Source organism: Sarcophilus harrisii, chromosome 4 (assembly GCF_902635505.1).
Source record: "Sarcophilus harrisii chromosome 4, mSarHar1.11, whole genome shotgun sequence".
Taxonomy (NCBI): domain Eukaryota; kingdom Metazoa; phylum Chordata; class Mammalia; order Dasyuromorphia; family Dasyuridae; genus Sarcophilus; species Sarcophilus harrisii.
Window position 1 is genome coordinate 302441260 of NC_045429.1, and position 12692 is coordinate 302453951.

Genomic DNA, 12692 nt, shown 5'->3' on the forward strand with positions numbered 1-12692 from the left:
AGTAAAGAAGTACAGAATGAGGCATCAAACTACAGGTATGGCCCATCTAATGATTTGTTTTAACTGTATTTACTTGTTACAAGGGATGGTTCTATTGGTGGGATTTGTCATTGGAAAGTAGTAATAATGAAAAAATAAATTAGAAATAGTATCAATAAAACAATTTAAGAAGAAAAAAGTTAACATTTACAACTAACAGAAAAGGCAATTATCTGAAACTCTTGGAAAAGACAAAGCGAATCAATGTGAACCATATATTTTGTGCAAAAATAAATAGACTATACTTCATATTCTAATATACAGCCTCAAAATTGTAAGAAGAGAAGGAATATATTCCTCAAAAAGGATATACTTGCAGAATTTGGGGTCAAAGTTGAAAAAAAAATAAGTAAACAAGGTTTTTGGGGTTTTTTTTTAAAACAAATAGTTAATAATCAGGGGGGAAAATGAGCCAAGTTATGGAATGTAAGTCAAAATCATCCTGAAGTTTGCCCTTGCATGTAATGAAAGTTGGCAAAGATGAAAACAAGTCAAATTTGGTGGAGTCATGCTTGGTGGAGTTCTAATTTAGTCTTATCTATTCTGGAAAGCAATATGGAATTACAAAAATAAAGTGACTGAAATATCCACACCCTTTGACCCAGAGCTAGTGTGACCTCCACAGAGGTCACAAACAAAAAAGAAAATCTCAATCTCTCTCTCAATTATATCTATATCTATCTATATCTATATCTATATATCTCATAGTAGCACTTTTTATGGTAGCAAAGAATTGTAAACAAAGTAGACGCCCCTTGACTAGGAATGGTTAAATAAACTGGAGTATAAAAATGTAATGAAATATCACTGTGCTATAGGAAAACTGACTATAATGAATATAGATAAGTATGGAAATGAACTGACACAATGATTCTAACAATATAAATGAACAGATGAATAACTATTAATGGTTATACTCAATCAAAACAATGCTAATGAAGTCATTAAAAAAAAAATTAACTTCACAGAAAAGATATGAGAACCTCCCCCCACTCTGCAGAGGTTCTAATTTACTATTGTGTATATACTGTCAGATTTTTTTTTTATTGGTTCTCTGGGAGAAAGAAGGAAAGAGAATGAATGAGGTAAAATGTAGGTAACATAAAATCTATCTTAAAAATAAATAGTATTTTTACTAATGAGATTATAGTACCACCAAATCTCGTCAAAGACAACAAAATTTAATATAAATTGTGAAATTAACTATAACATGTTCAAGGTAATATTATCTTAATATAATGTTATTAATCAGAGAGCACAAACAAGTGGCCCATAACACTCTAAATTAAAATGTCTACACACACACACACACACACACACACACACACACACACACACACAAAATACTTTTTTTAAGTTAATATGCAGCCCACAGGGAGCCTTATGTATGGATTAGTGGCCCATTTCTTTACTTATGTGTGGCCCATTCTTATTACTTTTTGACAATTCCTCTTAGATTTCATGTAGATGTGTCAAATGTAAACAGAAATGGGCTGTCTCTAAATATCTTATCACCCCATTCATCTCATTTTAAGTGTTATTGGATAAAATTATGCTAGAAGGTCATAACTCATTCCAAAACAGAAGTTTTAGTTTTCAAATAACAGTTTGTCTGAACATCAGAACACCTCTAAATTAAAAAGAAAAAACAAAGCAGAACAAGAAATGCTAGCCACGACTCATCAATCACGTAAGACATTATTCTCTCAATCTGCCCATCTCCTAATTATCCCTCATCTCACCCAAAAACAAATATGAAGCAATATTTCCAGGATGCTGGCCATTCACAACTGGAGACTGATTGCTGTCCTTGCAAACACTGTTTTCTTTAAGGATGACCTTGTGATCACTTTGGCAGTCCTTTCTCTGGTGTTTTTGGTGCTCGTTCTCTTCTACTTCCTGTTCTGAATTTTGCTTTCTTTTCTTTTTTTTCTTTTTCCTTGGAGACTCTATAACAGACTCTGGCTCATCCCTGTCACAAATAGAGAGCTGCTGTAAAATTATGGGTTGTAGTTAAAATCTCTTACTCAAAACAAAGAATAAAAAGAAACTCATTTTAAAGAAATCTTATTTCAAATAAAAAGCCAAAATACACTTTTCTTCCATCTACCTGTAATTTGGGAAGAGGGAGGCCCTACAAACTATCACCCCAATTCTTGTAGTCTAGAAACTAGAACCTCAAGAAAGGACAATAAAAATCAATATATTGTCAAAATAAGCTCAAACTATTTAACACACATAGTTAAGATAAGTAATAAATGTACAGCACTACCAGACTGAGAATCAGGAGACAACAAAGTATATGCAATTAACCCAACCACAGTTTGAAACTGTACCTGGTATATTCTTCTACTACTTCCCATAAAGACTGTGGTCAAACTGTATCATACCTAGAGTAATAAGTTTAAATTTCATAAAGGTGGGTTGATATCTGACACCCTTTTATCACTATGCTCACCTGTCCAAAGATGATTTCTGATAGTGAAAATGTTCCTCATTACATTCTTCCATTCTCTTTCTTTTTTTCTCCTTTTTCTTTTTGCAAAAATGGGCATCAGTCACAACTCCTATGTGACTCCCATTCATCTCTTGATTTTTCTCTTCCTCCACCCTATCAACAGTCACATCTAACCCATATTTCCTTCCTAACCCTCTATTCCAAATTGATCTCTGTATTTGTTCTTCCTGTGTAAGAGATGTAGCAACTTCTGTCCAAGATCTATGATTTTCTTCTGTATGCTTCCTCTTCTTCTTTTTCTTTACATGAGAAAGGTCAGCTGCTGCCTCTCCATTTCCCTGTGAGATTTCTTCTTCTGGATTTCTGTATGATCTATCTTCACTTACATGCTTTTTCCTTCTCTTTTTGGAGAAGCTTTGAGGGATATTACTGGTCCCCTGCTGCTGGTGAGAAGAGGACATGTTGTCCCCATTTACCTGAGGCAGGGGATTAGAGGCAAAGGAGCAGCTATGTGGTTCGGTCATCCCTGAAGGCCTAAAGCTGGACAGGAGTGGTGAAGCTTTGATTGAATAGGAATTGAAGGAAGACTTCAAAGGACTTGATGATTTGGGAGGTGAAACAGCCCTAAAAACAGAAAGGCAAGCTTATGAAAAATTAGCTCCAACAGTTCCAAGTTGAACTCATCTTTGCTAAAATTTTAAGCTCAAACAATTTAACCACGTATCTTAAACCCAGTTTCCCCTTAAGAGGGTTAATAAAGATTGCTTTTGAGATGTATAAATACATTTAAGAAAGTATGTCATTGTAGCAGCTGAAATTTAATTTATTTTCACAAAACTTACTATCAAATATTTTATTTTACTTACATAGTTCATGGCCCTCAAAAATTTCGGAAAATTTTGAAATGTTTTTTTCCAATTCAAATGCTATCAGAATTCGAACATGAATGTAGGTCAACCACAATCTAGAAATCTTGGAAACAGTTGAGTGCCTAAAATTAGGCTCCAGTTCCCAGCCCCAAAATTATCAGGGTATACAAATGAAAAAAGGAATTGTATAAGAAAGCCAAGTAAAAGGTCCAAATATTTCCTGTCTTTCTTTACTTAAACAGGGTAACAAGTTGTCTAAATAATGGACGTAAGCAGTTTCAGTAAAATTACTAAAGTAAACCCAATTCAAAACAAAATTATTAAAGTTTCTGGTCATATTCCTAAAGAATTTTCTTTTTGTGCCAACAAGAAAAAGTAGAAAATAAGTGCCTATTCAACATTCCAAAGGTCCTTCCTGAAGGATGAGGTTCAATCTCAATCTCCTACATATTTCAAGCATTGGAACTAAGATATAGATAGAAGAGGAAACAACAATGTTTAATAGAACAAATGTGTTGAATTAAGTATTAATTAATTAATTAACCTTATCCTTTCTTTCTCCCTAAATCAAAGTCTTCAGGGACTTTTCATTTTTTTTAACAGATCCTTTACAATTCTAGAATAGAATTCTAGAATCTAGAAAAGGATTCTAGAATCTAGAATAGAATTATAATTCTAATTTCTTTTTTCTTTCCTTAATGTATAAATCCTAAGTTCTACCCTTAAAAAAAAAAACTTTAAAAGAAGCAGAGTAATTCAAAATATCAGATGGTATAAGACAAATGGAAAAAAGCAAACTGCATAGAGCTCATACTCCTAAATTTTCTGATTTGAGCTCTGATATCCATATATCAACGTACCTTTCCAATTAGTGGAGAGGGGACAGCACCAATTTCAATATTTTTCTTGAAATGCTCTGGAACTACATTGTTTGGCTAGGAAGGGTGGAAACAGTTTTTGAAATGAGGCCCTCATTCTTATTGCTATTTTTTGTTTTTACATCACCTTTATTTTGGATCTTCTTTTCCTTTTTCAAGGTGTAACAAGATTACTCGGATAAGTCTTAGTATATAGTTCGGAGAACATATATTTATGTCTACTATCATATATCATATGGAACACAGTCTCAGAAAAATAAGAACGATGATAACAAGCTGTGGAAATTCAGCTTTTCTTTTACCAAGGAAGGATCCTCTCTCAAATTTCTAATAGGTAAAAAAAAGAAACAATGAGGAACATGTATTACTGTCATTTTTATCATCCCTTGTTTGGTCATTAATCATTCTCACTTCAATATCTAATAATACAACATCCTTCATAGGACTAAAAATGTAGTTTCCTTTAGCCCAGATTAGAATAGACGCCAACCCTATATAACTAGAGTTCTGTGTTGTACAACTTACCTGATTTTACTGACAGGCCAAGAAGAGGCGGAGGCAGGGTGGGTGATTTTCGTGGGGTAGGTGTGGTCAGCGAATGATGAATGGGGAGGTGAATGGAGGTCATTGCCGGTCGCCCTCCGTAGGGTGCTGGCCTGTAGTTATCGACATAAATAAAAACTTGGTGGTCTAAAAAAGGTTTCCGTGAGTGAAGAGGAAAAAATAAAATAAAAATGAGGGGAAAGAAGAGCCCAGAAAGAGGAAAGGTTGGGATGGGCAGGAAGAGAAAATAAAAAACAAACAAAGAAGGTAAAGGGTGGGAAATGATAGAAGAAGAATCAGAAGTGTTTTTGGTTAGAAACAAAAAGGAAAAAAAGAAGGAAATTTCAACAGAAATCTCAGCATAACTGTCACTATCTTCTCATTCTTTCCTTATGCCCCATGAAGGAGATTGCTGCCATTTTCCATGCTGCTATTTCCCTGTCAAACTCCACTATACCCAACCCTCTGAATTCAGAGGCAAGGACACCTATTTGAGCAAAAAACCCTAACTGATTTCTATTGATATTCACCCTAAGTTTTAGGAGTAAGAAATTGGGGTTTAGCTTATGCATCCATCTATCATTCCATAAGGGGACAGTTACTTTCTCTTTTCATAGAATTCTCGGGATGAATTTTACCTTCATTAACAATATGTATCAAACAAACCCAAGAACTATACAAACACAATTACAAAGCATTTTCCATACAAATAAATTCAGATCTAAACAAATGGAAAAATATCAATTGTCAAGGGTAGAGCTAATATAATGAAAATATCAATTCTATCTAAATTAGTGTATTTGTTCAGTGCCATACCGATCAGCCAAAAAAAATTAGAACATTAAATATCTATAAGCTAATATAAGAGAGAAGCTGAAGGCTTCCTTAAAATCTGTGATCTCTACTGTTCCCATCCCCTGCTACTACAATTGTAGTTCAAAATATTGCTAAGGAGAACAAAAATAAAATTAATTTTTCTAAATTGAGGACCAAACACTTAATAGTTTCTCTTCTCACGCACAGTCACTCTAAAATTCTAAGGTGGAAAAGCAAATCAAACCTGCCTCTCTAGCCCCATGGATCACATGCAGGGGATGAGACCTCACATACCCACCTTCTTGGAAGAAAGGGCCAGTTTTTTGGCTGGTGGGGGGGACATGATGCTTGTAGGCTCAGTGGCAGTATTGGTCAGAACAGGGGACTTTAACTTCACCATCTTAGAATCCTCTCCACCAGGTGGCTCTTTGGTACGCTCACCAGCAGAATAGTCTGTTTCCTGAGAAGTATAGAAACAGCCAACTCCATTCTTCGGGGTCTCGGGCCCCCTGGCTGTCTCACTACTGGCAGAATACTCAGGGCTGGAACTGATGGAATCCTTCCTCTTGGGATCTGAACACTCACCATTACCCTTTGGCCCATGGCCATTGACAGTCACTTCAGGCAGGAGCTTAGGTGAGGTAGCTAGCATAGCATTCTTGTTCTCCCATGAGCCTTGTCTACGGCTCTCAAGTTTAGTGCTACTTAAGCTGCTGGTGCCATTTAACCCGTGAGATACTTTTAGTGATGGAGAAAGGTGTTGCAGGGAGAGAGGCTTCTTGACTTTTTTCCCCAGTTTATCCAGTATGACGGGTCCATGAATGGGCTTTGCTGAAAGTTTTGGGGACAGGGACCCCAAGGGCAGCTTTAGTTGAACATTTCCATTCTGTGATTTAGACCCTATCATAAAGCTATTTCTGGAAACTGGGACACCATTTTCTTCTGCTGTATGCTGTTTTTTCATTGATACCAAGTCCAATTTCTAAAGGAAATCCAAGAAGAAGGCACAGTTTAAGGACTCTGAAGTAAACAAAAGGATCAACAAGCAAGACACTAAGTAAGGCAAACACTATCACACTAAAAAAAAGTTTTTCTTATTGTAGAAAATTTTAACAAAGAAATTTTCCATATATAGCCAAATAATGTAAAGAAGACTGATTCCATTTCATTATCTTTTTGTCTCCAAAAGAGATGAGCTAATATATTTTTCAAACTTATGGACTGACCTTCTCTGGAGACAGAAGCAACAAAGCCTACTGTGCAGTTTTTTGGCTTACTTAACATTCACTTTTTACTCCTTCCCTTATTCAACTTATATTGCCATCCCATACAAGAACAGAGTAGAAGCTTACAAGTTTCTTGAAAGTTATTTTACTCTCCACTAAGTTCCCAATAGCACAGAAATGGCCAGATCATAATCATCTGTAATAGATTTCTTTTTCCCAAATAATGACTTGACACTTATTTATACAAACACTGATACAGATTACTCCTTGTTCTTTGTAAGGAAGTATCTTAATGTTTTACAAATTACTTACCTTTCCAATTAGTGGTGAGGAGACAACACCATTACTAATATTTTTCTTGATGTGTTCAGGAACCACACTGTTTGCTCGGCTAGGAAGGACAGAGGCAGTTTTTGCAATGGGACCCTCAGGACTTTTCTTAGAACCTGGAATTCTGGGAAGAAAAAGAAGCTAGTAATAAAGTTGAAAAGACAGTAAACAAAACAGATGACAATAGATGACAAATAAGCAAAAGGACCATGGCAAGAAATAGAGTTACAGCAGAGGGAACCTTAAGGTTGCTAAATGCCTGACAAAGAGAAAAGAATCACTAGATAAATCTTATCTCATCCTATAAACCAATGTGACTTTGTTCATTTTCAAATATATGAGTCTAACTGAACACAGAGCATAAAGACCCTTTTCAAGTGATAGCTTTCTGACTGGGTAAGTTCCAAGATTGTTAACATAATTCTATAATGCCTCATTTTAACTTGGTAGCAACTGATTGATTGCTGATCCTGGGTTCCAGAGACTTACTGGTAACCATCTATGGGGTAAGAAAACCCACATGATATAACTCCTCTTGCATCCTAAGTTTAGATGCTAAGCATTTCAAATCACCACCAATTTTTTTAGCTGTGTACTTCTCTGGCAAGATACTTAAGGGCACCAAAACCCTTAAAGATAGGAAGTACAAAAGAAGCTGGGTTATTTCAGAATTCAAAGATTAAAATGCCATAGAGCAAACACTCATATTCTTTAATGTAGGTGTTGTTTTTGTTTAAGCTCAGAAACGAGCTAGCTTATTTTTGAAAGGGTATATTCTGATATAGTCTTAACTTCAGTGGATATTCCTAGAAGACAAGTTTTCAGGTACATACATTTGGAAATGGCCCTTGAAGTTCTAAGCCAAACTAAAACTAACACTCCACTAAACTGGCACCCAGATGTTCCACGTCTGGAATCTAGCTATGTTAGGACTCCTGAGGTCTGTTTGAAATTGCAGGCTTTTGGAGATTACAAATGAAATTTTTTGTTAAAACATCTGCCTTCCTCTGAGAATTTCTAATTAATTTCCAATTAAAGGATCTAGACAGACTTAAACGAAAGTTCTAAAGGCAGACATCAAAGGACTTACCTGAGATAGAACAAAACATAAGCTTGCTGGTTGAGGACTACTTTGATATTACTAGAATGGACCAAAGAATCATTCATTTGGTACCACTGCCCATTGCTAGCCTAAAGGAATGAATTAAAAAAAGAGGAAAAGATCACTGAAGGTGTGAAGATTCCCTTTTCTGTTCTAAGTAAAAAAACTACTATTTGTAATTTCTAATGTTATATAACTTAAGTGCTCAGAATATATTAATAATTTAAAGAGGCAGGCCTCAAATGGTAACTCCTAAAAAGTTTGACAGATATGAAAGGCTGATATGAAAGGTATAGACCTTTTACCACAAGTAAATGCATTCCTTTAGCTAAGATTCTTCTGTAGATTTATCAGGCAAAGCCATTTATAGCCCAAGCAATTATAACAACTACTTCCCCATTCTTTCTCCACATTTCATAATAGTATAGGTGTTAATAATTTTTTTTTTTTTTTTTTAGAGATTCTTGCTTCCCTTATGTTCTAAGTGGGATTCTGGATCTGCTAGAAAGATGCCCTATTTTCTCTAAGACAAGATTCTAAAGCAAGGGTACCCTTGCACTAAAAAAAAAAAAAAAAAAAAAAAAAAAATCAAGATTTATCAAGAATCTATTACCAACTAAACTGACTAAACCTAAAAAAAAAAAGAAAAAAAAAAAGATACTTACCTTCACATAACAGTAATAATGTCCAGCATGGCAGCTATAACCTGAATGGACAAGTACAGCATATAATCCATACATGATAGGGTCACCATTACTTTGTGACATGTATGGTCGTATATTGAGAAATTCTGGATATCCTACATCCTATTATAAAAGAAAACAATTTAAAATTCATGTCAAGATAAAAGGTCAATTTTGTTTCATCCCTGTCATAACAAAAGTGTTTTTTGGATAACAACTCAAATAGTAATTTCTGGTCCTGTTATAAAGGAACAGTTCTCATCACTTCTTTTCTCATAAATAAAACGGGAATACATTTTTTCCTTCTACTATTCCATAAACACATTGTAAAGATGAATGAGACAATAACTAATGTGATCTATTTAAAATAAAATATATGGATGAACATACCTACTTCCTCCAATAAATACTACTTTAATAGAATGGATCAGGACTAAGGTCATTCCACAAAAATCTTTTTTCTGCAGAATGAGGTGAAAAATGGAGACCAATAAAAATTGACAATTTTTCTTAGAATATTCTCTAAATACATGAAACATACTGATTTTTAAACTTAATTTTAAAACACAAAAATATAAAAATAATTCAAAACTTCAGTCATTTTCATTTGGAAACCAGATTAATTTGCTTTTGTTCAGTCAAAGCCATTTGGTGTTTTCTTGTCAAAAGTACTGAAATGATCAGCCATTTCCTTCTTCCATTCATTTTACAGATGAGAAAACAAGGTTAAAGTAACTTGCTCAGGATCAGACAGTTAATGTCTGAGATCAGATTTGAACTCAGGAAGAGGAGTCTAATTCCAGGGCCAGCACTCCCTCTACTGAATTAGCTAGCTATACAACCTGGAACTTAATAATTACAAAAAGATAATTTTACTACATATTTAAAATCATAATATCTGGCTGGTACCTAGAAGAGCTTCCAAAGCTCTAGTGTTTACTGAATAATTCTTGATAGGAAACTCACCTTGGTGATCTTACCCCCACTGAAATTTGCAAAGCGCTTTAGGGAAAGAGTTAAGACATTGGATGTCCTATGAATTGTGAAGCGCTTACTGGCTGGCACTTTTTTCTTGCATCTATAGGGAAAACAGATTAAAAACTATAGTAGCTTATACTTTAGGAAGAATTATTCTCTCATCTATATGATTTGGGAGTGATGCACAAGAGCATATAAAATGTTTTTCTAACAAAGAATAAATCATCACAAACTCATCCTTTGCTTTTGGACAGTTGATCATCACATAAAGAACTGGATGCTATTTATTAAATAGTGCAAACTATGGAGTTTAACCCTTCACACTTATAAAGTTTTATTATTGCTATTTATGTATCACTGTCATTTATAGATACATAGCTCCTCCATCTAACTCCATTTTATTCTTTGTAACAAAGAAAAAATTAAGCAAAACATCTGATAGTATATATGCAACATTTCATATTCACAGTCCCCTATCTCACTACCAAAGAAGTGAGCTTGTAAAGAGTATGGGAAAGGAAGTAACATATAATATGTAACATAACAGGAAGGACATTTGGACCAGGTTGTAAAGGTCTTTAAAAGCCAAATAAAGGGATTTATATTTTTGATCAGAGGCAACAGGGAGACATTTAAGTCTGTTGTTGTTCAGTCATTTTTCAGTCATGCATGACTTTCTGTAATCCTATTTAAGGTTTTCTTGGTATAGATACAGGAGTTGCCATTTCTTTCTTCAGCTCACTTTACAGATGAGGAAACTAAGACAAACAGAATTAAGTGACTTGCTTTAGATTACAAGGCTAGTAGTAATTGTCTCATGTCAAATTTAAACTCAGGAAGAGGAGTGTTTCTGACTCCAAGGCAGGCACTTTATCCACTGCAACACCTGGCTGCTCCTATTCCATTTAAGTTTACTAATTAAGAAAGTTATGGGATCTGATACATGTTAAAGAAAATCACTTTTTCTTTAGATGAACAGCAGTGCAGAAGATGAACTGAAGTGGACAAGATGGACTTAAGGCAAGGAAACCAATTGGGATACCATTGTAAGTGCCTTGGCAAGAGACAATGAATTCTTGAATTGAGGTAGTAGCAGTATGAGTAAAAACAGAAAGTGAAATATAAGCCATGTGGCAAAGATAGAAAAAGTAGGATTTGGTAATTGATGGTATATAAGGGATGAGTGAGAATGAAAAATAGAGAACAACTCCATTATGATTCTGGGAAACAAGAAGTTTGGAAGAAGGGTGAATCTGGATGGATGAGATTAGTTTGGCTATGTAAAGTTTGAGTTATTAACATACAGTTTGCAATGTCCAATTAAGTAGCTGGTGATGCATTACTGAAGCAAAGAGGAAGAGCATGGAGTTCAATTTATAAATCAAAATGTAAATCTATGAGTCATCCACATAGAAGTGATAATTAAACCCATGGAAACTAATGAGGTCACCTAGAACACACCCAGAATGGAAAGATGGTCAATATCAAATATAAAACAGGTCAAGAAGATGAAGATTAAATCAGCAGATTCTAAAGGATTCCTCCTTACCCCCACCCATGGGGATGACTTGATCTGTTACAAGGCAGTAGAGAAGGAATCAGAAGACAGGGAAATGATGAGTGGGGAGGCAATCTGCTAAAGACGACAGGATGGGATGGAAGCAAGGGCACACATAGATAGGTTGGTCTTGGCAAGAAGACTAGAGATGAGAGAAGATGAGTGATAATAAAGGAATTGTAGATAAAGAGAAGAAGAAAGTTTATGGATAATAATTGAGGGTTACGTCTTCATGCAAGAAGATGAGGTAGGGGTTGAAAGGTAAGGTTCAAAAAGGAAGGCTTAAGGAGAGATTTAGAATTTAGGATATTAAGTTATGGAATAAACTGCACAGAAATATAAAAATTCTCCTGTTACAGTGAGGTCTCACTTAATGTAAATGTATAGTATAGTTGGCAAAAGTTCATAACTTCTTCCAGTTTTAGACAACAGCCCAGAAATAGAATATAGGGTTCGGATTTGACAAGAGGAAAAACTAGCAAGCAAGCAATTTTAGTTAAAAAAAAAAAAAAAAAAAAAAAAAAAGTCTGGAGTCCAACTGGTTAACTATAGAGAATAAAAAAGAAAAGCAAAATCATAGTAGGAGTAATGGCCTAAGAAAGTATTAAGGAGTAGAAGGCTCAGAGAGGTCCTCAGGGGTAAGGTTTGGGGAAAGATGGAAGGATAGATTATTATCAGCTACAGAAAAAAGTTTTTAATCAATAAAATTACCTACTAAACTAAATTATGGAATGGGAAGATTGAAATATTAATTTAGGGAGTTTAAGGGAACATATAAATATTACAGTCTCTTCATATAAATGCAGGAGTTAAGAAGGAAAACAAGATAGTGAGTCCTTAAGAAAAAGAGGATAATGAGCTGGAAGCTGGGATACCATAGCTAACATGATCTGTATAGGGTTATTCAGTTGACAAAAGATTTATTAAGCACTTTATGTATAAAAGATGCCATGCTAAGTAAGTACTGGGAACACAAAGAATGGGAAAAATACATACCTTGCTTTTCAAAGGGCAAATAATCTGATAAGGTAGATAATACATAAACAGCTATATATATTAAGATAAAGAGCAAATGAAATGAGAAATGAGAGGGGAAAGTGAGAGACACAAATGGGGAAGGGTTGTAGTGGTGGTAGGGAGGGGTGGCAAGATTGGGAAAGGCCCCCTGAAAAAGGTGGGATAAGAGGGGACTTTTGAAAGAAACCAGGGAAA

The 12692-nt window shown here is 34.8% G+C and overlaps 1 protein-coding gene across 3 annotated transcripts in view; it reads right to left on the reverse strand.

Moving 5' to 3' along the window:
- USP36 (ubiquitin specific peptidase 36) overlaps positions 1 to 12692 on the reverse strand; it is a 38823-nt gene that overhangs the window by 11937 nt on the left and 14194 nt on the right. For all 3 annotated transcript variants that reach the window (XM_003768666.4, XM_031965578.1, XM_023502668.2), the window contains 8 exons: positions 9911 to 10022; positions 8927 to 9067; positions 8250 to 8350; positions 7142 to 7283; positions 5902 to 6585; positions 4770 to 4900; positions 2498 to 3121; positions 1782 to 2011 (listed from right to left, as the gene is read on the reverse strand). In XM_003768666.4, the coding sequence (XP_003768714.2) occupies positions 1782 to 2011; positions 2498 to 3121; positions 4770 to 4900; positions 5902 to 6585; positions 7142 to 7283; positions 8250 to 8350; positions 8927 to 9067; positions 9911 to 10022 (2165 nt within the window). The remainder of the gene's footprint in view (positions 1 to 1781; positions 2012 to 2497; positions 3122 to 4769; positions 4901 to 5901; positions 6586 to 7141; positions 7284 to 8249; positions 8351 to 8926; positions 9068 to 9910; positions 10023 to 12692) is intronic.